We start from the raw sequence: 25,083 nt of genomic DNA, 5'->3' as shown, positions 1-25,083 counted from the left end.
TATCAACTGGGCCAAATGCTCCTGAGAAGTGGGCAAACTGAAGATTGAGAATTGACCACTGGATTTCTCAGCATAGAGTCTGCGGAGACACGAGAGGGTTTCTGTGGAGTGGGGGGAGAAGTCTGGTTTAGAATGGGTTAAAAAGAGGAGCACAGTCAGGGGTGTTCTTGACCCACAGATAGTCAGAGTCTGGAGAAAGTGGTGGCGCATTTTTGATTTGTCCAGGGGCTGGGAGTGGGGAAAGGAAATGAAGGCTATCCTTGCTAGTAATTCTAATGACTACCCATGAAACCTGGGCTGCATATGGAAGGAGGTGTAGAGGTGAGGAGGAAAGAGACACGTTAAATAATTTGCCAGTAGGCAAGAGAAAATGAGCCAGAAAGGCAAGAAGTGGTCAGTATAAGATATAATTGAAATTTACATCTTGGGTTGGTACTTGAAGTTTAAGTGTAAGGTCAAAGGTGGTGAGTTTTTCAAATTGCAGGTTGTGATGCCTTTGTGGGCCATGAATCACTTCAGTGGATCACAACTAGAATTTCAATTTATTTATTTATTTTTTTAACGTTTTTTATTTATTTTTGGGACAGAGAGAGACAGAGCATGAACGGGGGACGGGCAGAGAGAGAGGGATACACAGAATCAAAACAGGCTCCAGGCTCCGAGCCATCAGCCCAGAGCCCCGTCGGGCTCGAACTCACTGACAGCGAGATCGTGACCTGGCTGAAGTCGGACGCTTAACCGACTGTGCCACCCAGGCGCCCCTAGAATTTCAATTTAGATGAAAGAATAGGTTGCAAAATGTCAGCATGCATTACAAATAAGTAAGGGTTGTGATGTGAATAGCGTTTCTAATTACGGATCCTACTAGAAAAAATTTGAGAAACACTAGGGGAGGAGGGAGAGAATACCTTCAGCAGTGAAAAGCCTAGAGAGAGGAGGGTTGGATGGCAGGAAGGGCTGAGGGAACCAGCATCCCGCTTGCACACCTGGGCCCCATTTGCTCAACGAGGTTTTGGAAGCTGTGGTGTATCCTCTCTCTGCAGGGAAAGAGAAGAGAGCATGGGTAGGATTTTTTCTCACAAGTTTCATAGGTACCTGGGGAAGGTGGAAGTATAGAAGTTGGCTCCTGACAGAATCATGCAGGCAAATTTAATGAAACTGTGATTCTTAGGGGGGGAAGAAACTACAGTTCTCAGATTAAGGGAATTGTTAATATTTCTTTCCCTCTTTGACAATTAGTCTAGCCTAGATTTTATCCTGAAATATCTTCCTGTCATTGTCTTCTTATCCTTTTCTCCCCTCCTTTTTCTCCTCAATCTCCTGCTCTGTCCTCCCCACCTGCTGAGACCCCTCAGTTCTGAGCCAGTTCTCAAGTATGTTAAGGAGATGATTCCCAGCAACACGTCCTCATCAGCTCTGTTGGCTTCCTTTCATTCACTTCCAAACTTGTCTTCTGGCCTTGGGGACTCCCATGTGGCAGTGAACAATGGCATTTATCCACCTGTGTGGACTGGGCCTGTTGTTCTGTTTAGACCCTGGTTTTCCAATCTCACATCTTCATAAGAAAAGCATCGCCTTGGAGGAGACCAGCTGCTGTGATGGCAGGTGAATGGCATCATCATGTTCCTGTCCTTTTCAACCCCTGGTTCTGTTTTACTTGCCATGTTCCTCCAGTGACCTGGTCCCATGGATTCTCCCTCTTCTGTGCTCTACTCAGGGCCTGTCACTTGACGTGTCCTGCAAGCCATTGTGGAGAAGGTGAATAGGGACTGACGTTGGGCTGAGCCCAGAGACCCCAGCCTTGAGTCCTTGAAAAGAGTTGGCATTTCCCCTGTTTGGTACTTTATTGTAATTCATCCATCCATGTGGGTCACATAATTTGCATAAAGGCACCTGTGTGTCAGCTGCGGCCCAGCTCCCACAGTACTGGCAGGACCAGCCTGCAAAAATACCAGTTACACCGACCTCTCTGGCCAGAAGGACGCTTCTCGGTCTCCGCATGGTCTTTGAGGTCAAGTTTAAAGTCTGGAGCATTGTCAAGACACAGCTCACAATGTGTTCTGATGATCTATAAAAGTGTAAACAAGAGTTCCAAAGCATAGAGGCTTGTGGAAGGAAGAATAATGCCTCCCCTCCGCCCCCCAACAAAGGTATCCACGTATCCCTGGAACCTGTGAATTTTACATGGTAGAAGGGACTTGGGGGTGTAATGCCCGAGGTCGCGAAACCCCCCACAAGAGACCACCAGAGTCGTAAGTCAAAGCCAAGCGGCAAGGGTCGTTTATTGCAGGTTCGAACCTGGACCTCCGCGTACTCGTTGCTAGTGACGCTAAGAGGCCCCGATCAGGGTTGGTACAGTGTTTTTATAGACAGAGACAATTAGCATAGGGGAGGTTTCAGGTTATGAGGGGCCTGATTGGTTGATTTTAAAGTAAAGACATTTGTTGTTCTCTGATTGGGCATCCTTTGTCTGTCCTTTGGCGGGAAGGCTTTGTCCGTTACTTGTGGCGGGAGAAAAAGGGGGAAGGGGGAAGGGGAAGAATGTGTTAAGCAAGCAAGATTACAGAAGCGAGAAAATGCTGGTTAGTAAGTATTTTTATAATCTTAGGGTATATAGCAAACTAAGTCTAGAAAAATTTAATGGTGCTCACATCGAACAATAGGCAAGACATACAAAATTTTAAATTTATTCTTTACAGGGGATGCGATGAAGGTCAAGGACCTTGATCACAAGAGTCCTTAAAAGTGGCAGGGGAAGCGGAGAGTAGGTCATGGGGTGTTATTTGAGAAGGACCCCACTGATGGCTCTTAGGAGCCTTTAGAAGTCGCGAATGGCCATTACCCTACAGCCAGCAGAAAACAAAGACATCAGTGTCTAAAGCCTCTCAGAAAGAAATGCACTGGCCAAAACCTTGATTTCAGCATGGTGGGACCACACCAGACTCCGGGGCAACAGGAGTCCAAGATTTGTGCTGCTTGAAGCCAATTAAGTTTGTGGCAATGTGCTATGATTTCTAAAAACAAAAACAAAACAAAACAAACCCCATTTTATTCTCTTTCTTGATTCTGTGGGCTTGACTGGGCAATTGTTTCATGTGATGTGAGCAGGAACTCCAGTCCTCCCCAGCAGGCATGATTGGGCTGGGATGTCCCCGAGGGCGCACTCACCTGACTGGCAGGGGCAGTTGATGCTTCTGATCTACTAGTGTTGGAGAAATGAATAAAGTACTTCGCCAAAGATGGCCAACGGGACTAAAACAAGCTCTGGTCTCTGGCTTGGAGACCCCTCTTCCGGGTTCTTCTTGCCCTGTTTGCTGTGCCCGAGAAAACCTCCACAGATATGGAGGCTGACAACTATAGATTACCCTTCCCGCTTGCATTCGGGGCTCAGATCTTTGGAGAAATGGTCTCCTTTGAGCCCGCCGGTGTTAAATAAATTTCCAAACCACCAAGATCTCCAAGTGCTGTTTGGTTTTTCCGCCAGCCAGCGTTCCAGCCTGGTTCCATAACACAAGGACTCAGCTGAAGCTGCTCCCTGGGGGGCCTCGCCTTGGCCTTGCCACGTGGCTGCTTTCCCACAGTCTGGTTACCGGGTTCTGAGAGGGAGCTTTCCAGGAAACCAAGTGAGAAGCTGCAAGGGTTCTTATGGCTCAGGCCTCAGGCCTGGAGCTGTTGTTGGGGAACTGGGGAGACCCTGGGCCCTGAGGCCTCCACTTGGCCTGTCCAAAAGACATTGCTGAGGCTCTGGGTCTCCTCAGGAGAGAGAATTCAAGAGTAGACACAATGCAGTGGACGAGAGACGCAAGCACGTTAAGTTTATTAAAGTGAAGAGTGATGAGGTTTTTGCGGTGATGGTGGGGTCTGGAGCTGACGGCCAAGAAAAAATTCCTGAAGACGACGTCTTTGGTGCAAAAAGATGACTTTATTGAAGCATGGGTACAGGACCTGTGGGCAGAAAGAGTTGCCCAGGACCACGAAGAGAGACTGGTTATATACTATGGTGTTGAGGCAGGTAAAGTACAGGGGAAGTTTCAAGCGAGATTTTCATGTGCTAGAGAAGATTCACAGGACACTGGAGGCCTAGCTAGTGTCATGGTATGGTGGTTTTCCCTCTAGCAAAGCATTAGCATTGAGACAGTAGGGGGTTCCTGGAGAAACGTTTTACTCTCAAGTATTTGTCAATGGGCTGCAGGTTATAAGGAAACTTAGTTCTACCTGCCATTTCCTTCTGCCTTTGTTCCCACATCACTATGGAGGGGAGGGTGATGTTGGGGCTCCAGGAAACAGAGTCTATAGGTTTCTGGAGATTAGACAATGGGTAAGATTGCCTTTTCTTGTTAGTTACTAAGGCATTTGTAAACTGATGGAGACTCCCGTCCTGCAGGACTGTGATCTCTAGTTAACCCTTTGTTTTCCCCCTTTTTTTGTTCTTGGGCATCCAGGAGAGCCCGAGGAACATCACACATGTCCCACCTGGTTGGTAGTGGTGGGGGGGGCTGTTTGCAGCTTGTCAGCTTGCCTTTTGCTCCCTCCTCAAAAAGTACACTCTAGAGATGTGAGAGGGTGAGAGAGAGAGAGAGAGGGAGAGAGCGGGAACATGCTAGAGCGAGCTGCGGGCCCTGGGGGTTGGGTTTGTATTTTTTACTGACAGCGGTTAAGGAGGGGCTGGAATGTTCTTACTTGGGACAGGGCTTTCTTGGAAGCAGGGCTACATGCTTCTTTTCCTCCTTATTTGGTTACGGGTTCCTGTCCTGGCTCCCTTAGGGAGGAGATTTTGGTATGTTAATGTCCTATAATGAAGGAGTAGTGTGAACTGTGACCCACTTTGTAGCCACCTCGCCCGTCTAGTGTGATGGGGGTCCTCAGGAAGTGCTGCCTGGCCAGGACTCTGACCTTCCCCACCGCTGTGCACAGCCTCCTCCGGGCTGGCCTCCAGGCTTCCTCTTAGAGACTAACTAACCGCCCTTTCTTACAGAAATGTCACAGGGCCACTTCAGTGACATTCTAGGAGGTCAGCCCAGGTTCACTGGGACCGGCCCACAGGGCGGTCGGTGACAGATGTGCCACATTCAGGTCAGTCTTTGGAGACTGGCTTTTACACAAGGTGGGTCTGTCATCCTTCCTGTTACCGCCTCATCCTTACCTTCCCTCCAACGGCCTGGCCCGTGCACCTCCGATTCTCTCGAGCTAAACTAGTAACTGGTGCATTTCCTGATTGGTTTCCCTGGCAACCAGTCTCTGTCCCCTGGGGATCCAAAAGTCACCTCATTAACATAACAAAGCACACCTCTGTAGTTCTCCTAATTTAGGAAATTCCAAGAGGTGTGGGAGCTCAGTGCCAGGAACACAATAAAGACCAAATATATACTTATTGTTCAAAAGAAAGCACAGGCCCCAAATGGTGTTATATAGGCCAAGTCACCAAACCTGGGCGTAACACCTAACTTGACTGCAGTTCCAGCCTTCTCTGGAAGTGAAAGTCTCAACAGGTCGGTTGGGAATTTTCTGATCAGCACCAAAGAGGTAATTTGTCACTTGGGCCTTCTCAACACCCCCCGCCCCCCCCACAAAGTAAGTTGATGTAATCCTCCTAAGACTCTCCTGCCCCTTACCCAATGGGAAGTTCACTTGCTCGGAACAATCCTTTTTTTTTTTTTTTTTTGGCTACCAACTTCTTTTGTTGAGGGGGCGGTGTCTATCAGGCAGGCTACCTCACTTACACTGATCGGGAAATTCCTGATTGATTGGTTTAAGATTCCATCTCTGGAAGAGCCAAAACTAATTAAGTCTTGTTTTGGTGACATGGTGCTTAGCATAAGCCACTCCTTTTGGGGCCTGTTGTCTTATTATTATTATTTTTTAAACACTATCCTATGCTTGATGTTTAGGTTTTGATGCAGGGGAGGGTGGTGCAGTCAGTTGGGACTGGAGGAAACTCTTCTGACCAGCCTATTATCACGGGGATTTCTCCATGGTGCCCTGGGCCTTTCCCAAAGCAGTAAGGCTGTATCACATTTTGTAAATACAGCTGCGTAAGAATTGCACGCTGTGACAAGTATATAATAAGGCAGTTGGTAACAAGTCCGAACTTCAAGTTGTTTTCAGCGGCTTCTCACACAAAAACCTGCGCACAAATGTTCTTACTGGATTGGACAAAAGACCTAAAGAGATATTTCACCAAAGAAGGTACATAAATGCAAATAAGCAGATGAAAAAAGTTTCCACATCATTAGCTGCTAGGGAAAGACAAATTACCACCACAACGAGGTATCATTCTGTACCTGTCAGAATGGCTAGAGTAAAACTGACCACACCAAAGACTGATGAGGCTGTGTACACGGCTGGTGGGCAGGTGATGGCACAGCCACTCTGAAAAGCAGTTTGGCAGTTTCTTTAGAAACCAAACATGCAAGTACCAAGTTGCAGTCCTGAGTATTTACTCCAGAGGAATGCAGGCTGATATTTACACAAAAACCTGTACACAAAGGTGTATAATAGCTTTATTCATAATAGCAACAAACTGGAAATGCCCCAGATGTCTTTCAGTGGGAGGAAGTTCACACAAAGTGTGGTAAATTCACACTAGAGAATACTACTCAGTAAGAAAAAGGAATAAACCATTGATGCATTCAACAACCTGGATGAATCTCCAGAGAATTATCATAGTGAGTGCAAAAAGTCAATCTCAAGAGGTTCCATGCTCTGATTCCATTTATGTCCCATTCTTGAAATTACAGTTATAGATATGGAAAGCACATTAGTGATTGCCACATATGTGGGGGTGGGGGGCAGGAGGAAAGTGGATGTGGCTGTAAAAGGTCGACATCCCAGTGCTGATGGAAATGTTCTGTATCTTGACTTTATCATATCAGCAACCTGCTAGTGACATTGCACTCAAGTTTTGCAAGATGTCACCACTGGGGGCAACCAGGTAACCGGTGCCTGGTTGGGATCTCTGTGCCTTATTTATAACTGCATGTGAATCTACAGTTGTCTAACAATTAAAAATTTAATTCAAAGATGATGGAGGTCAGGACCTGGAAAGTAACCATTTCTAGGGGTCCTTACAGGAGGGGAAGAGGAGAGTCAGAAGCGGAGCAGACAGAGCCGGGAGAAGGATGGCAGGAGTGGAAGTCCCAGGACCAAGGGAAGGCGCTGGAGGCAGGGAGGGACACCAGCAGTGTGCAGCCTGCACACCATTAATTTAGGGCCAAAAAAGAACGAAGGCATTTGAAGGCTGGCAAGTGCAGGGTAATGTTCTCTGAGGGCAGACCTCAGCTACTGCGGGACCGATGCGGCAAAGAAGTGGAGACAAATGCTGTTCTTCCAACGGGTGTGGTGGTGGGTGAAGGGGAGTCCGGGAAGAATCCGGAGGGCAAGGCAGGAGGGCAAGTGTGTGTTTGGTGTGTGAAGATGGAGATTCAGGCATTCCTACCGTGAAAAGAGGCAGGTAAGGGAGAGGTCAAGACCCAGGGCAGCATGGCATGGGCCGAGCGGTCATTAGCTCAGACGAGTGTTAATCAGCCTTGGAAATGAGGGAAACCTTGTTCTCTGAGAAGCAAGGCAAAGACTGGGCCCAGCTCAGAGCGGGCAGGTCAGCAGGAGGTCTAGGGAGGCTAAGGCAGCCTCTGGGCTCCCTCTGCCGCGCTCCCCGCCCCGCCCCGCCTCGGCGGGGTACATTCTCAGCTAGTTCCCTGTGCCGGGAACCTTTCCTGTGCTCTCCTTTCCTGCCTCTCTTGCTCTGCAGAGCTGCGTGGAGCGCACTCACTCAATAAATATTTGTTGAAGCGACGTGAAATGGAGAATAAAATGGAATTGCTATTCCTCCTATTAAACTTCCCTTCCCCCTGTACACCTGCAGTCCCTGCCTTTGGCAGAGAATGGGGCTGGGGGGTGGGGAGGGGAGGGGGTCATGACGCGGAAAGGAGCGCCTCGGGCCTCCTGCCTCGGGCTCCGGGTGCTGGGATGGAGTCCGCGGGCGGGAAGAGAGGGAGGGTTTGTGCGGAGCCGAGCTGCAGCCAGAGAAGCAGATGCCGCAGGGAAGAGGGGAGGGAAGTGGTTTTCCTTGAGCACTTTTGGCTCCTCCCGTTACACGTTCTCTTCCGGCCTCTCCTAGGGCGTCCTTATCGCACCATCCTCCTGGTCTGCACGTTTTCAGAAAAAGTCGCCCTTTTTCTTTTTTTTTTTTTTCGGTTCAACGGATATTGTCACACTTGTTGGGGTCAAAATCAATATTCTAACTATTACAGGCTCCAAAAAAAAAAAAAAAAGAGAGCTCTTTGCCGAAACCCGGGATCGAACCAGGGACCTTTAGATCTTCAGTCTAACGCTCTCCCAACTGAGCTATTTCGGCTCCGCCCACTCGGTCCTCGTCTAAGATAGATGACTTTATCACTGGAGTCTTTACGTATTCAGCACGCTGAAGGGTGTTGAGGAAACCAAAGATAACGGAACGGTTTCGTGTCGGATCCCTCCGCGATCTACGAGGAGGGGCACGGAAGACAGTCCAGGTAGCTACCATGAAGACCGCCCTAAGGACTGGTTTAGCTCTGCCATGAACCCCGGGCGGGGTCCACATGCCCCTCGTCCCCTCTGCGGGTGGGGTCCACATGCGCCCCGTCGCCCCTGCGGGTGGGGCCCGGGTGGGGTCCACACGCTCCTCGTCCCCCCTGAGGATAGAGTCCACATGCCCCTCGTCCTCCCGAGGGTGGGGTCCACACGCGCCTCGTCCCCCCTGCGGGTGGGGTTCACATAATCATCCCCTCCCCCCCCCACGCGCGCCCCCGCACAGGTATAGACTCCGAAGTCGAGGTCGCGCAGCGGCTCACAGGCCGGAGGCAGGTGCATCCAGCCTGTAGGGTTGTTCGGCGCCTCTTCCAGCACCGTCCCTGGTGGTCTAGTGGTTAGGATTCGGCGCTCTCACCGCCGCGGCCCGGGTTCGATTCCCGGTCAGGGAAAGTGACTTTTTCTGCCTGCGCCGGCCCGGCAGGAGCAAGTACCCTTGGCCTTCAATTCTACAAGAACTTTTCATTTTCACGTGAGGCATCTTTGCAACCCTCCACAAGTGTTGGTGTTGCACGTGCAAAATGACAACATAATTCCGTGGTGTAAACAAAACGATGAGAGAACGCTCACCCGGCTGCACTGCCAGCGCCGCGCGGTTCCCAGAGTCCCGCGGCCCCGACCCCACGGGAGGGCTCCGGAGCCGGGAAGTTCGGAGGGAAGCGGTCACCTGCGGGGCTCTTTGGAACGAGCTGAGCACCTGGACCACGGGCAGGAGGCCGGGAGGGGCCGGGAAGTCACCAGGCGGGGGTGTCCCACCACCCCCTCGAGCGCCCAGGACTACGGCGGCTGATGCAAGCAGGGTCGCCCGGGACAAGCCTTCCTGGCAGCCCGTCCTGCCCCTCCCTGCCACTCGGGACACCCAGCCCCGCCGTGGCTCTGACCCCTGGACGCCCTGTGGCCCCCTGGACGCCTCCCCTCCCACCCCCCCGGTACGCTCTGTCCCCCGCCGTGGCCCTTCCCCCCTGGGCGCTCTGTCCCCCGCTGCGGCTCTGACCCCTGGACGGCCTGCTCCGCCGCGGCTCTGACTCTGGGACGCCCTGCCCTCCCCCCGGACGCCCTGTGCCACCCTGGACGCCCCCCTCCCCCGGTACGCTCTGTCCCCCGCCGTGGCTCTGACCCCCGGGACGCCCTGTCCCCCTGGACGCCCTGTTCCCCGGGACGTCGGTGGCAACAGCTGCCCGAGGAACTGCCGGGACGGACGCACGAGGGGTCGCCGCGTCCCTGAACGCACACCTGGGGAAGCCGACGGTGAAGTCCCGTCTGTCCCGCGGCGGCACCAGTCTTTTTACTCGGCTCGTCTAGATCGCAGCCACGTTGTAGTGCTTGTTTCCTCCTCATTTCTCGAGTTCCATGCACAGTGACCTCTCTGCTGCCACACGAGGTCGTGGTGCCCCGATCTCACTGTACTAACAGGTGGGGACACGATGTTTTAATGATCATGTTAAATGAAGCAGTTCTCTTTTTCTGATTAGTTTCACATTCCCGCCCCTTCCCCTCTATATAAAATCATGAATTCCCCAAACCTCTGTGAGCTGGGGCAGTACTTTGTCATCCTGCCAATACCTCCCTCAGTTAATAAAGTTTGACACATATGTAAGATCAAGTTGTCCAATAAGTTTGTCTACCATAGACCTGGGCACTATGCTTGGCACTGATTATATATACAAAACCAAAACCCACAGGTAGCAGTCTGGAGAGCAAACGGAACCTACTGTGCTAGGATACAGATTAGGGAAATTTTTTTCTCCATGGAGAAAAAGTAACAGCTTATAACAGGAGAAAAACCATATAGCTTTCAAAGAAGAGTCCCTTGTCCCTAATCTAATTAGCTTTATGTGGAAAAGTTAAAAAAAAAAAAAAAAGACATTAAGCACATTCAGGGCTCCCACCCAGACTGCTCCCTAAAAATAGATATAAAAAGAAATGAAGCAAAGATTGTTGCTTCAGAGAAGACAAAATATGACAATGTGAAAAGATTGCTCAGGAAGCAATTACCTTCAGGCCTAGAGGGCTGATTTCCTGTGAAACATAAGGCAGAAAGACACAGAATAGCCTCGTATATACTGGAAGCTGACAAACTATACTTTTTTATTTCTAATGATATATATCTAATGATGTATATATCTAATATATATATGATATATATATCTAATATATCTAATATATATGATATATATCTAATTATATATATATATATATATATATATATATATATATATATATATTTTTTCAATTTTACATCCAAGTTAGTTAGCATATAGTGCAATGATGATTTCAGGAGTAGAATGTAGTGATTCATCCCCTACATACAACACCCAATGCTCCTCCCAAGGGGCCTCCTTAATGCCCTTTACTCATTTAGCCCACCCCTCACCCACAACCCCTCCAGCAACCCTCAGTTTGTTCTCTGTATTTAAGAGTCTCTTACGTTTTGTCCCCCTCCCTGCAAACTATCCTCTGTAGCTAGCAGTCAATACTTGCTGAAGGACTGGGTAGACTGTCATTGTCCACTTGTTGGTATAGTCTCTCTCAGCTTACTTCATCCTTCTGTTTTCCCCTCTGAGTTCATCATGCAGGAATGCAAACACTAGAGAGAGAAATCAGTTTTTGGATTGGTGCTTTGATGGATCAAGGTGAAATTGGTGAAACACTGAATCAATGAACATGTAGCAGGATGGTATTCTTGCTCTGTGTCTCTAAGCATTAAATATGGTCACAAAGTGGTGGGTCTCTACCAAGCTCTGGCCATCGCGTCGGGAGATCCAGAACCCATGGGAGTACACAGTCCTGATGGTGGAGAGGACACTGCTGTCGCGGCGAGGGATTCAGGGAGCACTGGGCAGGGAGCCCAGGTGAGGGCAGCAGACACCACAGGTGAGGAAGGGGGCTCCCAGCTTGGGATATATTGTGGGACTAGGGAAAGGGAGGCTTTAGCTCGGAGGGTGACTATGTTGCTTCTGCTCTCTTGATAATCTTTTTTCTTAGTCATTTTCCTGAAGAAGTTTTGCAGGTAATTACCAGAGTATTGCAACTAAGGATGAGGAGATACTAGTGAATCACTGTGTGACATACATTTGTTTGTTGAAGCCACACTAACACTTCATTGATCAATCACCCACCTGCCCTCCCTCTCCCATCTGCTTCCCAAGGGAAACCCTCAGCCTCCTTCCACAGTCACTGGCTGTTTCATGCACCGCTTTCTCTCCATTCAAAGGAGAAAGGAAGAGGACAAACATGACCCAGCCCCATCGATGGGATGGCACCCCCACACCGGGTGGGGCTCTCTGGGCAAATTGTGACTCTGAGTTGTGATCCCCCGGTTGTTTACAAAATGGAAAGGAGAGAACGCAAGGAGCGGGATGTGAACGTACCTAACGCCACTGAGCTCTACCCTTATAAACGGTTAAAATGCTCAGTTGTGCGTGATGTGTTTTTAACCACAACTTAAAACAAGACACCCCGTGCCTGGCTGGGAATATGGGGCTCCTGGGTCTGGCCGGAGAGGGTCCTGTCATCCGCGGTGTGAATATTCCGCCATCTGGAATATTCTATTCCTGTCCAGGTGGATACACGTTGTCAAGGACAGTAGGTGTGGGCGCTGTCGCACCTGGGAAGGCTGCTGGGACTCTGTCAGCAGGTTATCAGGCCAACATTTCCAAGGGGCGTTATTGCTGCACAAGACAACCTCAGCGCCTTACACCTGCCTGGTCGTACCCGAGTCTACGCAGGTCTCTCTCAAGGATGACGGTCCAGCCAAACCCCAGTAAAATAACTAGTGTTTCCAGGGGTGCCCTGGGGCTCCTGTGGGGGAGGTGAAGTGTGCCCTCCACGCTTATTTGGGAGGTGCTCCAGCTTGACCCTGTAAGGCGCAGCTGGTGACCTCTGTAGGAGGCGGAGGCCGTGTGAACAGAGAAGAGCCGTGGATGCTGACCTCGGAGGATGGGGGGATGTGGCCACAACCAGGGTCCGGCAGCCACCAGGGGACTGGCGCCACCCCCTCCGCCAGAGCCTGCGCGCGAGGACACCACAGCTCTGCCTCCAGGACCGCGGGAGTACGCGCATCCCCTCCAGCGCATGTCCCGCGAGACCACGAGCGTTACCGCGAGAGCACAAGCATCCCCGCGAGAGCACGCGCGTCTGCGGCTTCCGGCAGTGACGGGAGCCGCGGGAACGTGCGGTGAGTTCCAGGAACGAGTGTGGGAAATGGTACCAAAGGCTAGGCTTCCTTGGAATGTCCGCAAACACACTCCGTGAAAGTTTTGAAGATAAAAGCAGATCAAACAGAAACTGCAGCTAACTTTACTGCGACCTTATTTCTGACATAAAATGCCCTCAGCGTATTCTCACGTATGGACCAAACTGCCTTCGTCAAAGGTGCGGGTCATGGCAGCCCCGCGCCTGCGCAGAGCAGACGCGGCGCAGTTTAGCAGCCGATCTGCTCTGTAACGACACAGAGACTGCTACGCCACCGCCGCCCGGGTCCTCAGGGACTGCCTGGTCCCCGCCCGCAGTGAGGGAGGCGGGCTGCCGGTCAGAGGGCGGAGGCCTAGCGAGGCGGAAGTCTCCGGCGGCTGCTGTTCACGCCTCTAGGGGGCCGGGAGGGAGCATCTGCGCCGGAAGTGGTAGCGTGGCCGAGCGGTCTAAGGCGCTGGATTAAGGCTCCAGTCTCTTCGGGGGCGTGGGTTCGAATCCCACCGCTGCCAGAGCTTCTTTTTCTTTCTTCACGCGCAGTGTGGACCGTCCCCACATCCTGAGGCAGGCCCCTTTTTCTCCTCCTTTGCCTCGTGTTTGCTCCGGATACAGCCGCAGCCCGGCCAGGAGGTGCTTTTGTTCTCGCGGTCCTCAGTACGAAGGACCGTACGACAGACTCCGGCATCCCTTTGTATCTCCAGGCACATCCTCCGACGCCTGTGAAGGAATAAGATGTGTCCAGAATGGCCCCGGATCTTCCTGAGGCCCCGGCAGCGGCCTGTCTCGTGTCTGGAACCCTGTGCAGATCCGACAAGAGACCCCCGCGGAGGGGGTACTGGTCCCATGACTGCGGACACGCCCGCCAGCGCCAGGTGCGATCCGGCGACAGGTGTGTCCCAGCGCCGGGTGCCTCCCAGCTCCTGGTGCTCCCCAGCGCCAGGTGCCCCCTAGCGTCCGGTGCGTCCCAGCGTCGGGTACCGTCCAGCGTCGGGTGCTCCCTAGTGGCGAGTACCCCGCAGCCGCAGGTGCCCCCCAGCGTCAGGTACCCCCAGTGCCGGGTGCCCCCATCGCCGAGTGCCCCCCTGCGGCGGGTGCCATCCAGCGCCGAGTGCTACTTCTAGAGGCGATCCCCTCCCCTCTGCGTGCTTTTCTGCTTCTGCTCAGTTGCGCCGCACGTCGCTGCCGCTTGGGGGCTCCCTGCTCTGAGCAGATCTTATGCACACAGGCCTCTTTTTCATCTTCTAGTCCTTAGTGTGGAAGCTGTTTTCTCCTGGATGCCTTCCCTGGCCTCCCTCTGCCTCCTATCAGCTACAGGGTTACTATTAGGGAGGGGATATGGAGAAGAGCTCAGAGAACCTCCACCTCCACCGTGAAGCTTAGAGTCCAGTGGGGTTCACAAGCATTACATAAGTTATTACGAAAATATGGTAACATGTCTACCTAAAAAGAGAGTTCGCGAGTGGACTTTGAAGTTCCGGATTTAGGACAACAGAGAAGTTAGAGAATAGCAGGGGCTCAGGCTGGATGGAAGGACACACACCACACTGTTCCCAGTGGCTACTGCTGGGACAAGAGGCAGTTTTTCACCAGACTCTCCGTTTCTGCGTGCATTGTATCTGTACCGATTTCACTCCCCAGCAACCAATTCTCCGATTTTCTGCAGACACCCATAAGGCCCACAAGACTGTACCCTGCTTTAGATGCCATTTGCAGGTCCCAGACCTCCCTTCTAGCTGACTGACCAGCTACAAATCGGGGGTTCCCGAGACTCCCTCCTCAGGTTTGATAATTTGCTCAAATGGCTCAGAACTCAGGCCCACATCTGACTTTCATTTACTGGTTTGTTATAAACAACTATAAGTTAGAAACAGCCAAGTGGAAGAGATGCACAGGGCAAGGTGGGCAGGGGGTGGGGGGATCCGGAGCTGCCCTGCCCTCGCCAGGTGGGGCACTTCCCAGCACCTCCAGGCCTTCATCAGCTGGGAAGTGCTCCTAATTCTGTCATTTAGGAGTTTTTATGAAGGTTTCATCATGTAGGGATGATGGATTATAATCCCTAGCCCCTCTCCCCTCCTGGAAAGCTTGGGGACGGGGGTTGGGGCTGAAAGTTCTAGGCTTCTAACTATGGCTTGGTCTTTCTAGCGACTAGTCCCATTCTGAAACCTACCAACACGGCCTTGTTAGAACAAAAGAGGTTCCTGGCACCCAGGAAATTCCAAGGGACTTAGGACCTATGTCAGGAAATGGGGACAAAGACCAATTATATATTTCTTTTTATCCCCCAGAGCAGTAACTGCCCTTTCTCCTGGACTGTCTTTCAAGGATACTCATATAAAGAACAGCCTGGGAAGATAGAGATAGTGTCTCCATCTGGTGCAAAGGATAGACGTTCATACTGAGCTCCCTGTGCTCAGGGTGGCTACCCACTGTGTGTGCAGGCATCCATCTCAGCCCATCTGAGTCACCCGTGTGGGAGCTGGTGCTTGAGGAATCTGTAGAGGCTGAGAGCCTGGCTCTTGCTGTTACGGTGAGAAATAAAATGTCCTTTGCCTCTGTAGGGTGGTAGAATAATTCTTTGCCATAAGAATTATTTTGAGCTAAAGGCACTTACAAATACAGCTGCAAGAAGGGTGTTCTGACCCTCTCTTTTTTCTTCTGGAAAGCAGATAAAACCCGTATGTGGAAGATGTCCACCTTATATCCCAACACAAAAGTAGCATTCTTATCATGGAGGGCAGGAGGCTGAAGTTGAGAGAATTCTGCACAGACCTCCTTAAAATAATTTCTCCTTTAGCCTCACCTATTTTAGTTTCCTTTCCACAATTGCTTCTCTGTTCAACCTAATGTAAAGGCATTTCAGTTTTGCCACTGGTTGGATATTCGTTTCCTTAGGAGGGTTCATGTGTTGTGTAAAACTTCCATGAGGTCAGTTTGTGTGTTTTTGTCTTGTTCCTGCCCTATGTCGGGCCAGGTAAGGGTCCCGAGAGAGTGGAGGTAGAGTTTTGCCCAACTTACATCTCTTACATCTCTTGTGCTCTGCCAGCACCCTTGATGCTCCGACAGGCTAATCTGTGTCTTTATCAGACTTGATAGATGCATGTTGTCAACCGGCAGAGAAAAGAGAAATTAGTGCTTTCGCTTTTACATGTTAGTGTTTAGATTGTACCACGTAAGTACAAGCTGCAGTTCAAATCCAGGGATTACAGTTCTGCAAAAGGACCCAGATGTGAGGAGTACATCAGGGGTCAGCCAAACAGTCATCATCCTCCTATTGCTGTTTCCATCCTTGTCCTTTTAAACACTTGTCTTTTCTTCCTGCTTTGGAATTTGTGCACCTATCCCACAGCTGATTTCTGTCTTTCTTCCTCTCTGTACTGTGCACTTTCTCCTACTGACACAGGTATGAAACGATGGTGCCATTGATGAGATAGCTGATATTTGCCATCTCGTGCAATTTGATCATACTGGATTTGTTAGTTACCTTATGTTTCCACCTGATGCGTTTCCTGCCACTATTGGACATTTCCCCCTAATTCTTCAAAATAACAGTGACACTCCTAAATATTCTTTCCCAAGTAGCCAATGCATCAGTTATTATTTTTCCCTGGAGCTCTTTCTCTTAGCCTTCTCTGCCTCGCTGATCTGGATCGGCTGCTGCCGGGGTCAGTGGTTTGCCTTGGCTGCTTCCTTTTGCAAAGTTTGCTTTTTGGATATTTATTTATTTGATTGATGGCTTTATTTTATTGATTTGTTTGGGTGGAGTGTATGATAAAATAAGCATGTGAGGTAAAGTTTTTGAGACCTTTCCTGTCTTTAAGATACCTATTTTACCTCCTAGTGGGTTAATCCTTTGAGTATAGAAATTGAAGTTAAAAACATGTTCCATTAGGATTTTGAAGGCATTGCTCTATGGTCTGTCATCTTCAAGTGCTATTCTTGTTTATTCCCAAGCTAATTTATTTTCTTGTCCTTTGTATTTGACTTTTTTTTTTTTCCTGCCTGAAAACTCTGGAAGTCTTTCTTTTATGCACAGGATTTTGTGATTTCTCATTGGTGTGTCTGGTGTAGATGTTTTGCCGTTCACTGAATTGTGTGCTAGGCAGAGCTTTCTCTCTAGGAACTAATTTTCTTACGTGATTATGTTGATAATTTCCTGTCTGTTTTTATTGTTGTTTTGGAACTTCTACTAACTGGGATCCCCAGACTGCTCCTCTAGGTTTTTGTGCTTTCTTTTTATTATATTTTATACATTAGAAAAGATACCCAAGTATAAAAATTTTGAAGTGCAATATTAAAATGAGCACTTTTGAACTTGTCACTCAAAATCTAGAATTGAACCATCCAACACAGTATCAACTGGCCACCTATGGCTACGGAGCACTTCAAATGTGGCTAGTGTGACTGAGGAACTGAATTTTTAATTCTAACTATTTAAAAGTTAAATTTAAAAGACAATTCTGCATTCTGTTATTGGAAAACTTTTAAGTATGTTTGGGACAACTTGGCTTTGTGAATTTATTTCTCAACTGTAAGTTTTAGGAATGCGAGCACAGATCTGGCACATTGTCTCTGTCGGACCGGCCCGGGCTAGAACATTACTAAGATGTTCACACCAACTATGAACCTCTCTCTTACCCTATCACTGATTCCTTTTGTCACTGACTCCTTATCATTCCTTTACTTAAACAAACAATCTACACTTATGAATAGATCACTAATCAGGGTATTATTTTGTTTTCCATGTTTTTGAACCTTGTGAAAATGGTACCAAACTGCACGTTGTCTTATGGGACTTGCCTTTCCCGTTCGACAAGAACGTCCGCTCTCTACCCATGTTCGTGGGCACGTTCACCTCTGTGACATACTCATTATTTAAATCTGGCAACGTTTGTTTTCCTACTTACTGTTGGTGAACACTGGGTTGCTCCCGGGGTTTTGCTACTATGAGCAGATGTGCTGTGAAGATCCTTGCACGTGGCTCTCGGTGCGTAGGCGCAGGACCCTCTCGGGGCGCGTTCCTAGGAATGGAACCACAGAGTTGTAGGGCATGGTTCAGCTTTACAGGAGAGCCTGCTTGTTTCCCAGTGTGCCTGCATCAGTTTTCAGCGCGGCCAGTGAGTACCACAACTCCGCGTCCTTGCCAAAACTTGGTCAGGTCCGTTTTATCTTTCTCAACCTAGCGGAGTCTCACAGCCGTCACTGTGCTCAGAGTCCCTGGTTACGAGACTGTACACCCTTTGTGTGTGGTCATCACTCTGTTTCCTGTGAAACACTTCTGCGTGCCTTCTGCCTGTTTTGAGGTTGCCTTTTGCTTATTGATTTAAAGGAGTTTTTATATAAGGTCAAACCATATTAAACTGCCACTATTCAACCTCTAAATATGGCAGTTCATGTGACTAACCCTAAAATATTTTGGATGACAATTATTTGCCCAAGTATGTGAGTTCAAAATGTTTTTTCAATTCATGAGAAAATTGTACTTTCCTTTTCCTTATGGTGAATTTGATGAAAGAAATTCATTTTAATCTAGTTGAATTTGTCAGAAATTTTTCTTTAAAAGTAACCTTTTTGGTGTCTTGTTTGAGAAATCTTTTCTTGACCTGAGGGTATACAAATATTATCCAAAATTTACTTGTAAAAGGATAAAAATTTGCCTTTCATAAGGCAAATTCTTGGCTGAGAATTACATTGCAATATAAATTATAGAATCAGTTTGCCATTTTCCACAAAAATGCACTCTTGGGATTTTTATTTAGGTTGCAGTGAATGTGTTGGTCAATTTTGGGAACTGACATTTTAATAACACCGAGTCTTCCAATGCATGAACAAGTATAGTCTTGGCCAAGAACAGTCAAATCAGTCTTGAAGAAAAACAAATAGGACTTCGTCTACGAGATGAAAAGATATTATAAAGCTGTGGTAATTAACCAGTTTGGCATTGGTGTAAGGATAGGCAGTCGACCAATGGAACAGAAGGGGAGGCTAAGACTTCCAGACCCTAACCCTCCCAAACCCCTCTTCAGCGTGACTGTGTCTTCCTAGAATTCTGCTAGGGTCCTGCCACCTGCTTGAAAGATCCTTTGCTGACTCTCAGTCCCGCAGTGAGAAACCCTGCTTCCTGGCTTGAACTCCAGGAATCTTTTGAGGTTTCCTGAACATTTAAAAATAAACTTCGTGAGAAAGCACTAAAGAAATTTCAGGTATTTTGTCTGGTGGAAAAAGAAGTGTTTGATTTGTCTTGAAAACTTTGAAAGAGTATCTTGTGAGAAGTGGGTTAACATTGCTCTGTAATGATCCCAGGGCATCGAACCGCACCCACACATAGAAGCTACAGAAAGAGGGGGTGCCTGGGAGTAGGCTCAGTTGATTGAACATCTGACTCTTGATTTTCACTCAGGTCGTGATCCCAGGGTTGTGGGATTGAGCCCCATGTCAATGTGGAACCTGCTTAAGATTCTCACTCTCTCTAAAAAAAAAAAAAAAAAAAAAGAGAAGCTTCAGAAAGACATTTCTGTACATGGGTGATTTTAAATCTGAAACCTGTATCTTACTCCTTTTTTTTTTTTTTTTAATTTTTTTTTTTAACGTCTTTATTTATTTTTGAGACAGAGAGAGACAGAGCATGAACGGGGGAGGGGCAGAGAGAGAGGGAGACACAGAATCGGAAGCAGGCTCCAGGCTCTGGGCCATCAGCCCAGAAGCAGGCTCCAGGCTCTGAGCCATCAGCCCAGAGCCCGACGCGGGGCTCGAACTCACGGACCGTGAGATCGTGACCTGAGCCGAAGTCGGACGCCCAACCGACTGAGCCACCCAGGCGCCCCTCTTACTCCTTTTGAAAAATGAGTGAAGTGGGCATTCTCTACTTCCTTTGTGAAGGTCAAGTGAAAACAATCTCGTTGTATCAATGTTTAGTGTGAAATTTTTCTCAGATTTTGCATTTAGAATGTAATTAGGTTAAAAAAACTATTACCTGGTGAGTTTTTAAGTAAATTATAACTAAATCAATAACTCTAGTTTTGGTAACTCCTCAGAATTGCTTACAAGAGTCTTAGGGTTTTAACACTAACATGTTTTGTTATTCAACTATGCTGCTCACCTTTGAATTCCTTCCACATCATTCAGGCCAAACCTACTACCTTATGGCAGACCTCTTTTAAATGTACAGACTTTTCCCAAAGGTAAAATATCTGAACTTTCTTCAGTGTTTCTTCACTGTATTCATTTTGATGCTCAGGAAACACCAGGAGATTCCCGGAGTTTAAGCCAGTAGTGGGAGCTTCTCACTGCAGGACTGAGAGTCTTTCCAGCAGGTGTCAGGATCATAGCGGAATTCTAGGCAAACATAGTCATGGTGAAGATGGATGGGTGAGGGTGAGTCTAGAAGGCTGCTATTTGGGCTCATCAATACAGAGTCCTCTGAATCTCACAACAGATTGTCAGGCCGGCCATGCCCTGTGGTTAACTGGTGTCTGAAATGTAGCCCTCCAGTCAACAACACAAAACGTCCACGCTCAAGGACGGTCCAGAACTTAAACGGGATTTGTCCTGTCGCCAGATTCTGTTAAAACTCATTGGAGAAGGGAGATGAAGGATTGCCCCGTCAGGTTCTCAAGTTGGGCTGAGGACTTTGAGCCCCAAATCCCAACGTACACCGTAGCGTGTGGCTGCAGAAATAAATGTTATGAACATGTATATGCATTTTCCAAGAGCAGGTACCTGCTGTGAAAAACAAAACCTCAGATTTTCTAGGAAAGCACGATATTTTGCCATCGAGCATTAAAGTACAACATGTGTGCACATGTGGGGGACAGTGCTGCTGGTATTTGTTGACCATCAAACAAACGGTCCTCAGACTCAAAAAATTATTGGAAAACCACTGCCAGTGCTCCAGACATACCGTGAATTCTGTCCTTAGGTCATGTTTTCTCACCCAGAAGCCACGTATCCAGAATTTTCTCCTCCATAGAGACAATGTCATTGAGTTATGTCTTTAATGTTTTCATCTTGGCTTTCACTAATATACTATGTAAGAAATGGCCACACAAATAAAAAGAAATTTTTTGTAGAAACTGAGCCTAAGGAACAATGTTTCAATCCATCCTTTTAAAAAATAAACCATATCGTTACTAGAAAATTGGATCTCTTGGACACTTTGTCCTTCAGTATTAGATAACCTGTAACCATTTCCCAAAACGTTTTCTGTGATACACGAGCCCACTAAGATGCTTCAAACGGGACTGTGATCAGTTTTGGAAAGCAATTTTTTTTATTGTTCTTTCAAGGTTTAGAAAAGATATTAGCATATCATAAACTGAGAAGTCTTTAATTAAAAAAGCCACCCGTAGCCAGCCTTTCCTAAAGTCATTCTTTTAAAAAACTTAGGGGCGCCTGGGTGGCTCAGTCACCTAGGTGTCGGACTCTTGGTTTCGGCTCAGGTCATGATCTCACGGTTTCCTGGGTTCGTTCGAGCCCCACATTGGGCTCTGTGCTGACAGTGCAGAGCCTGCTTGGGATTTTGTCTCCTCGCTCCCTGCCCTTCCCCCACTCACGCTGTCTCTCTCAAAAATACACTTGGAAAACTTTAACGTGTAAAACACCTTTGAGAAATGTTGGATAGCCCATTGCTCATCTTGTCCCCTCCCCCCGCCCGCCCCAGGAGCTGAGGAACTTAGAACTACATTTAATTCTCAGTTATGGTCATTATGCTAATTATGTTGACATGAGCATCTTCTAGGATTTTCAGTCTCTGACAGCCTTATTCACCGTGGGTCTTAATTCTGTTTGTAGAAAGTACTTGTGGCATTTGAAGGGCAAAAGTATAAAGAGATGTTGAAAAATGTGAAACAATAGCCACAAATTTCTAAGACACTTGAAAGAGCATTTCATCCATCACAAATATAGCAAATCTTTAAGAAATGAACACGTTGACATCTTGATGTATTTATAGGAAAGTGAGATGGGCTTTGTGCTCTTTCCCATGTAAACTGTTACTTGAGCAGTGCATCCCACTTACGTCAGATTTCTAAATCTGCCTTCCTTTCCCATCCTGACCCCACATGGGAAGTACCATTCAGCCCTTAAGTTAAAACAACACAGAAAAACCTTGCTGAAAAATGGTCAGTGTTTCATCAGGTAGAACACGGTGGGTGCTGAGCTGAGTTGTGGCTTCGCATCTAAGACGTGGTGCGGGCGAGTCTGAGCGTGGAGGGGGGGGGGGGGGGGGGGGCGTTGGTGCAGAACCGCCCGGTGAAGTGATCCTGAGCGAGTGTCCTCTTTTCATGCCTTCGCTTCCTCATCCCACAGGGCAGTTCTGTGGTTAAGTGAGTTGACGCGGCACAGCCTTGGGCTACTGGGCAACGCCCTGGAAGTGAGTCCCTGAGCAGCCGGGTCAGGATGGGCTCCGGGGATCCCAGTCAGGGAAGGGCCCCGAGAACCGGGAGGCACCAGTGCGCGGAACCCCGGGTGCTGGTGGTCAGTCCCCGACGACCGACAGGGTCTGCGAGGCCGATCCTGGGGCGAGGGCTGCCCCCAAGGTGCCGTCCAGCTCGTGGGTTCTGCGCGCCGGGTGGATTCTTTTCTTGTGTCCGGTCAGATTGGCGCTCACCCGGAACGCTTTCCCACACTGCTCGCACTCGTAGGGCCTCTCGCCGGTGTGGACGCGCTGGTGCCCGAGCAGGGCCGCGCGCTGGCGGAAAGCTAGGCCGCACTGGCTGCAGGGGTAGGGCCTCTCGCCCGTGTGGATCCGCCTGTGCTGGGTGAGCACGGAGCTCTGGGGGAAGGCCTTCCCGCACACGTCGCAGGCGAACGGCTTCTCCCCGGTGTGGACCCGCTGGTGGGCGGTCAGGTTGGACTTGCCGCTGAAGGCCTTCCCGCACTGGGGGCAGGCGAACGGCTTCTCCCCGGTGTGGACCCGCTGGTGCACGGTGAGGCAGTGCCGGTCCTGGAAGGCCTTTCCGCACAGCCCGCACGGGTACGGCCTGTCCCCGCGGTGTCCCCGCTCGTGGGCGCGGCGCCGGCACTCGTGCCGGAAGGCCCTGCCGCACTCGCCGCACCGGAAGGGCTTCTCCGGGGCGGGGGCCCCCCGGGACCCGGCCGGCCCCGCGCGCGCGTGCACCCCCGCGTGCTTGCGGAGGTCCGAGCGGCGGCGGAAGGCCCGGCCGCACTGGCCGCATGTATACGGGCGCTCAGCTGAGTGCACGCGCGCGTGCTTGGCCAGGTCGGAGCTCCCGCGGAAGGCGCGGCCGCACTGCGCGCAGCCGAACGGCCTCTCCCCGGTGTGGGTCCGGCCGTGCGCGGTCAGGCAGTGCTTGAGGCCGAAGGCCTTCCCGCACACGCCGCACCGGTGCGGCCGCTCCGCGCTGTGGACCAGCCCGTGCCGGCGCAGGCGGCCCCTGCTGCCGAAGGCCTTCCCGCACTGCGCGCACGCGTGCGGCCTGTCCCCGCCGTGCTCCCTCCTGTGCCGGCACGCGGCCGCCCTGCTGCCGAAGGCCTTCCCGCACTGCGCGCAGCCGAAAGGCTTCTGGCCGGTGTGCGTGAGCAGGTGCGCCGCCAGCTGTCCGCCGGTCCTGAAGGCCTTCCCGCACTGGGCGCACGCGTGCGGCCTCTCCCCGGAGTGCACGCGCTGGTGCAGGACGAGGTCCGAGCGGCCGCGGAAGCTCTTCCCGCACTGGGCGCATGGCCGGGGCCCCTGGGCCGGGCGGGCGCTGCGCGCTGCGGGCCTGCCAGTCCCCCCGTCCGCTCCTGGCGACCTCTTCGGGGACCCAGGCTCCGGGACCCAGACCCCTCCGCGCTCCAGGACACGCTTCGCCTCCGGCCCGCGGCGGTCCCCGTTCTCAGGCCGCGTGTGGTCCGCCGACACTGAAAAGAGGAAGCAAACACCGGGGCGAGTGGAGCCGGGTCAGGACCGGGTGATCTGACCGCCAAAGGCTGGGGCGGGTTCGGTAGTGGCAGGTTCCCAAGTACCGCGCTGTTCACACTGAATAAACCTGATGAAGATCCTTGCACACCTGCTCGCTCCCCAGACTCTCCAGAGAAGCGAGTGGCAAATCCAAACGCCTGCCCACCTCAGGCAGGAGACGCAGCCTTCAACCCTGTCCCTCCCGGACATTGTACAAGTTACCCCCGTGGGGCCTGTCTGCGGTATGACTGCTGCTGGGGTAGGGCGGGGAAGGGGGGGGTCTGGGCCGGCGCCGACCCAAGCCGGACCCCCGCTCCCTGGACTCCGGGCCCGTGCTCCCTGGACTCCTCCCTGGACTCCTGGCCTGCTCTCTGGACTCCGGACCGTGCTCCTTGGACTCCTCCCTTGCGTCTGGGCCCGGCTCCCTGGATTCCTCCCTGGACTCTGGGCTAGCGCTCCCTGGACTCCTCCCTGGACTGCTCCCTAGCCTCTGGGCTCGCACTTCTATCCAGAGCCCCAGCCGCTCAGGGGAGGGAAGGCGTGGGCACACGGACTGAGCCACTGGGAAGGAAAGTGGGCCAGGGAGGGAGGGGCGGAGGGACAGAGGCAGGCAGACCCACAGGGGGCTGACATGCCCAAGTAGCACGAGTAGTGTGAGTAGTACCATAGTAGGTGTGTGTTTACAGAAGCCAGCAGGGGTTAACTCTTCCTGTTGTCAGTCTTTCCATGACCCCCGCCCTGACCTGTGCCCTCTACTTCTAGTGCCGGGTCATCAGCTCATTCCGGGTTGCTCACTGCAGCCCCACCATCTGTGTTCTACTCTGCTTCCCAAATCTTCTTTCAGAAAATAAGGTCTTATCACGCCACTGCTCCGCATAAAATAGTTCGGGGGCGCTCCACAGTGAACCAGACAGACGGGGGTAAAGCCTGCAGCTCTGGAGTGGGAGCATCTAGCCTGAAATCCTAGCTCCATTCGGGGCGCTCCACAGTGAACCAGACAGACGGGGGTGGGGGGGGTGGGGGGGCGGGGGAGGGTGGAGTCTGCAGCTCTGGAGTGGGAGCACCTGGGCTGAAATCCTAGCCCCGACACCTAAGGGAGGTGTTGCATGTGTCTGTGGCCGGACCACCCAGGTGAGCACCGTGTGCATCCACCTCAGGGCTCAGAGCTGAAGCGTGAGGGGCACAGGGAAAGGAAGGGTCAGAAGCCCAACACGGGGAAGGTCCTGAAGGAAAGCTGGGCCCTGGAGTAACTGATCCACAGAAGGGAGCCGAATTCTTGGAGCTTTTCAGAGGACCACATCGCAAAGGGGCCTGTTGGATAGGGTGCACAGAAGCGATTAATGACAGGATAATTGTCCGATTTGCTGCTGTTTGTTTTCTCTCCATGAGGGTTTTCTAAGTGGACTTCCTCCAGGAGGGTGAGGATGGAT

General features: G+C 50.7%; 1 protein-coding gene, 1 long non-coding RNA gene and 3 other non-coding genes across 5 annotated transcripts; 2 read left to right on the top strand and 3 right to left on the bottom strand.

The window, feature by feature from the left end:
* Positions 1-510: 510 nt before the first annotated feature.
* Positions 511-12,956, bottom strand: LOC125939423 (uncharacterized). Its single transcript, XR_007463049.1, has 4 exons — positions 12,497-12,956; positions 10,994-11,152; positions 9,799-9,966; positions 511-1,037 (listed from the first exon to the last, which is right to left on the bottom strand). It is a non-coding gene; the product is annotated as an uncharacterized LOC125939423 (long non-coding RNA).
* TRNAF-GAA (transfer RNA phenylalanine (anticodon GAA)) lies at positions 8,281-8,353 on the bottom strand. Its single transcript has one exon. It is a non-coding gene; the product is annotated as a tRNA-Phe (tRNA).
* Positions 8,886-8,957, top strand: TRNAE-CUC (transfer RNA glutamic acid (anticodon CUC)). The gene has a single exon. It is a non-coding gene; the product is annotated as a tRNA-Glu (tRNA).
* Positions 12,957-13,186: 230 nt separating the features above from the next.
* TRNAL-AAG (transfer RNA leucine (anticodon AAG)) lies at positions 13,187-13,268 on the top strand. The gene has a single exon. It is a non-coding gene; the product is annotated as a tRNA-Leu (tRNA).
* An 8,960-nt stretch (positions 13,269-22,228) lies between these two features.
* On the bottom strand, positions 22,229-24,320 carry ZNF311 (zinc finger protein 311). Its single transcript, XM_049611324.1, has 2 exons — positions 23,876-24,320; positions 22,229-23,613 (listed from the first exon to the last, which is right to left on the bottom strand). Exons 1-2 carry the CDS (start codon positions 24,318-24,320, stop codon positions 22,229-22,231), a joined length of 1,830 nt encoding a protein of 609 aa, XP_049467281.1.
* Between the last annotated feature and the right edge of the window lie 763 nt (positions 24,321-25,083).

Source organism: Panthera uncia, assembly GCF_023721935.1.
Source record: "Panthera uncia isolate 11264 chromosome B2 unlocalized genomic scaffold, Puncia_PCG_1.0 HiC_scaffold_25, whole genome shotgun sequence".
NCBI classification, from domain to species: Eukaryota; Metazoa; Chordata; class Mammalia; order Carnivora; family Felidae; genus Panthera; species Panthera uncia.
Note: the sequence above shows the minus strand (reverse complement) of the source record. Positions and strands in the feature narration are given on the sequence as shown.

Coding starts and splice junctions, on each gene's coding strand:
- ZNF311 (XM_049611324.1), bottom strand. CDS start 24,320: ATGGTACTACTCACACTACTCGTGCTACTTGGGCATGTCAGCCCCCTG. Junction 23,614..23,875: donor CGCAGACAGGCCCCACGGGG/GTAACTTGTACA, acceptor TCCTCTTTTCAG/TGTCGGCGGACCACACGCGG.